The 3,924-nt window shown below is 56.1% G+C and overlaps 1 protein-coding gene across 1 annotated transcript; it reads left to right on the top strand.

Moving 5' to 3' along the window:
- Window positions 1-384: 384 nt before the first annotated feature.
- On the top strand, window positions 385-3,215 carry KCNA5 (potassium voltage-gated channel subfamily A member 5). Its single transcript, XM_011365896.1, has one exon. It carries the CDS (start codon window positions 609-611, stop codon window positions 2,406-2,408), a length of 1,800 nt encoding a protein of 599 aa, XP_011364198.1. The 5' UTR covers window positions 385-608; the 3' UTR covers window positions 2,409-3,215.
- The last annotated feature ends 709 nt before the right edge of the window (window positions 3,216-3,924 follow it).

Raw genomic sequence — 3,924 nt, 5'->3', positions numbered from 1 at the left:
ACCCAAGACAATTCATTTCGCCCTCAGCTCCACTCTGCGTTGAGCGGATGGATTCCCAGGTGAACTGAAATCCAGAGCTATTCTCATCTGGTTGCCCTGGGAGTTTCAGCGCTCTGGGTACAACCTGTTCCTCCATCCTCCCCACTCCCTCCCTCCCTCTCTCACTGGGCTGCGCCCTTCTCAGCCTCCCTCCCTCCTCTGTCTGGGGGCCCTGCTGCGCCCTCCAGAGAGGCGTCCGCTGCCACGATACCCGGGCATGGGAGGAGAGAAGAGGAGGCGGGGAAGGGAGGAGGCGGGGAGCGTGCGGGGTGGAGGCCAAGCACCGCCGCCGCGCAGCCTGAGAGGGGCGGCTGAAGGTTGCATCTGCTGGAAGGAGGCTTTTGGCTGCTTGGTAACGGGCTGCCAGAACAGAGAGAAAGGCAGAGAGCAGGGCAGCGGTTTCTTGACGTCAGGACCAAGCGAGGGGATCGCACCGGCAACCCCGGCCCGCCTCACTGTTCGCTTGGCCGACGGCGCCAGAGCAGCCCCATGCGGGGCACCCACGGAGTGTGAGGAGGGGGCTCGGGAGCGGGTCGACAGGGGCGCAGCATGCCCCCGGCTCCGGGGTCATGGAGATCGCCCTGGTGTCCCTGGAGAACGGCGGGGCCATGACCGTCAAAGGAGGAGGTGAGGCCCGGGCAGGCTGTGGCCAGGCCACGGGAGGAGAGCTCCAGTGTCCCCCGACGGTTGCGCTCCGCGATGGACCCAAAGAGCCAGCGCCGAGGAGTCGCAGCGTGCAGAGGAGCGCAGACCCGGGAAGGCGGCCTTTGCCTTCTCTGCCCCCGTCCAGACAGCTGCCTCCGGTGGACGAGGAGGGAGAAGGCGACCCCACGCTGGGCATGGAGGAGGACCAGGCGCCGAGCGCCGGGGCCCTTCACCACCAGCGCATCTTCATCAACATCTCTGGGCTGCGCTTTGAGACGCAGCTGGGCACCCTGGCGCAGTTCCCCAACACCCTCCTGGGGGACCCGGCCAAGCGCCTGCGCTACTTCGACCCCCTGAGGAACGAGTACTTCTTCGATCGCAACCGGCCCAGCTTCGATGGCATCCTCTACTACTACCAGTCCGGGGGCCGGCTGCGGAGGCCGGTCAACGTCTCCCTGGACGTGTTCGCAGATGAGATTCGCTTCTACCAGCTGGGGGACGAGGCCATGGCGCGCTTTCGGGAGGACGAGGGCTTCATTAAAGAAGAGGAGAAGCCCCTGCCCCGCAATGAGTTCCAGCGCCAGGTGTGGCTTATCTTCGAGTACCCGGAGAGCTCGGGGTCTGCACGGGCCATCGCCATCGTCTCGGTCTTGGTCATCCTCATCTCTATCATCACCTTCTGCTTGGAGACCTTGCCTGAGTTCAGGGATGAGCGCGAGCTGCTCCGCCATCCCCCGGTGCCCCACCAGCCTGCTGGGCCGGCCCGGGGAGCCAACGGCAGCAGAGCCCGGGTGCCTCCCTCAGGCCCAACGGTGGCACCGCTCCTGCCTCGGACCCTGGCGGACCCCTTCTTCATCGTGGAGACCACGTGCGTCATCTGGTTCACCTTCGAGCTGCTCGTGCGCTTCTTTGCCTGCCCCAGCAAGGCAGAGTTCTCGCGCAACATTATGAATATCATCGACGTGGTGGCCATCTTCCCCTACTTCATCACCCTGGGCACCGAGCTGGCAGAGCCACAGCCAGGGGGAGGAGGAGGGGGTGGCCAGAATGGGCAGCAGGCCATGTCCTTGGCCATCCTCAGAGTGATCCGCCTGGTCCGGGTGTTCCGCATCTTCAAGCTCTCGCGCCACTCGAAGGGGCTGCAGATCCTGGGCAAGACCCTGCAGGCCTCCATGCGGGAGCTGGGCCTGCTCATCTTCTTCCTCTTCATCGGAGTCATCCTCTTTTCCAGTGCCGTCTACTTCGCGGAGGCTGACAACCAGGAGACCCACTTCTCCAGTATCCCAGATGCTTTCTGGTGGGCAGTAGTCACCATGACCACGGTGGGCTATGGGGACATGAGGCCCGTCACGGTAGGGGGCAAGATCGTGGGCTCACTGTGTGCCATTGCTGGGGTCCTCACCATCGCCCTGCCGGTGCCTGTCATCGTCTCCAACTTCAACTACTTCTACCACCGGGAGACGGACCACGAGGAACAGGCAGCCCTTAAGGAAGAGCAGGGCAGCCAGAGCCAGGGCACAGGAACGGACAGCAGAGGCCAGCGGAAGGCCAGCTGGAACAAGGGGTCCTTCTGCAAAGCTGCGGGGTCCCTGGATAATGCAGAGGGAGCCCGAAGGGGCAGCTGTCCCCTAGAGAAGTGTAACCTCAAGGCCAAGAGCAATGTGGACTTGAGGAGGTCCCTGTATGCCCTCTGCCTGGACGCTAGCCGAGAAACAGATTTGTAAGGACTGATGACAGTGGAGTGGAGACAGCAGAAGCCTCCTAAACCTGGGTGTCTACTTTATACCACAGAGTATTTCAGACCCACCTGTAACCTAAGTCTGTCCCTCTTCCTTTCACTCCTTCCCTCCCTCCTTCTCTCTCTGGATCCCCCCATTTCCCTCTTCTTTCCATGACACCAAGAGTCGCCTATTTTTAAAAAGTACCACATTCCATGACGCAGGAGCTGTTGAAATGGTGAGCACTATGAGATGGATGTATTTGTAGCCAGTTTCCTATACTCAGCTGAGGAATAACTCAAACAAAAATGACTTTAAATAGCCCAGATCCCAAGAGATTTTTGTAACCCCCCCCCAAACATCCATGTGTTCCAAATTTGCTTAACATATGATTATATTTGTGTGTGGGGGTGGGGAGGGGGTATGATTTTTATGGCTGGTGAGTGGATTTTTGTACTATAGTTCAGATGGAGATATTTTGGATATATTTTTAAGACATATGTCATATTTATGGAAGAGAGAGTTACTGTGATGTTTTTCTGTGATACTTATATTAGAGGCAGAGACTCTGGTTATGGCTGTTCTGGTTCCTGTGTCTGCAAACCTCTCTCTTTTCTGGGATGTGGTAATGGTGCTTTGTGTCTAGGGCAGGGAATGTTCTGGAAGAAAGGCAAGTCTGACTTTTTCTGTGCGCCTTAAACAATTCTTGTAACTTTCTTCAAAAGGCATTTTAATGATGCTGGAGGAAGACTTCTGATAATTCATGCTCTTTATTTTTATCCCAGGAAATAAAATGTTACTTGGTTGAGGCAAGTGTTAGTTTTCCTACAGCTAATGTATTTTTTTGAAATTGAAAAAAATGGTCTGTCACTTGCTGTTTCTGGTTTTGGAGTCAGAGCAAATGCCACATTGACTGGGGTAGAAAACTTGGAATGCTAATGATTTGATCAATATCTTTTTGCTGGGCCCCCTCTATGCTTCATAGAGGAGGAGTGAGCTCCATTTGTTTCAAGCTGTTGATGACTTGGACACCCCTGCAACGTATTGTCTGATGGTGTTAGACTCCACGTGGAGTGGGGATGAAGCTAAAAGGCAGAGGGTAATCAGCCCCACAACAAAGGCTCCCCACTGTGGCCCCCTGGGGCTGGATTTCTAAACTCTCCTTTGTCTGCAGATTTTAAGTCCTATTTACCAAGACTCTCAACAGCTCTGAGAAATAAGCCTGACTCTCATAGACATGAAGCCTGTTCATAAAACATAGCCCTGGTGTGAAAGTCATGGAGGAAGGGAGGGAACAGCACCTGGTTACGCTTCCCGGCCAACCACGGTGTGGCAGAGGAGAGTGCCCTGCCCTTGTGGAGGACAGAGGCAGCGAGAAACCAAACTGAAGGATTCGCTCGTCTGCATTAAAGGTTAGTTTCCTTTGTGGGTAATCTCTAAACTCAGAACGAATCCCTTTGTTTCCTTTTCACTGGATGGCTGTGGAAAAACATCACAGTAGGTATAACACTGCCTGCCATTT

The sequence above is a fragment of the Pteropus vampyrus genome, unplaced genomic scaffold, assembly GCF_000151845.1.
Source record: "Pteropus vampyrus isolate Shadow unplaced genomic scaffold, Pvam_2.0 Scaffold116, whole genome shotgun sequence".
Classification (NCBI taxonomy): domain Eukaryota; kingdom Metazoa; phylum Chordata; class Mammalia; order Chiroptera; family Pteropodidae; genus Pteropus; species Pteropus vampyrus.
The sequence above is the reverse complement of the archived record's forward strand: the minus strand, read 5'-3'. Positions and strand labels throughout refer to the sequence as shown.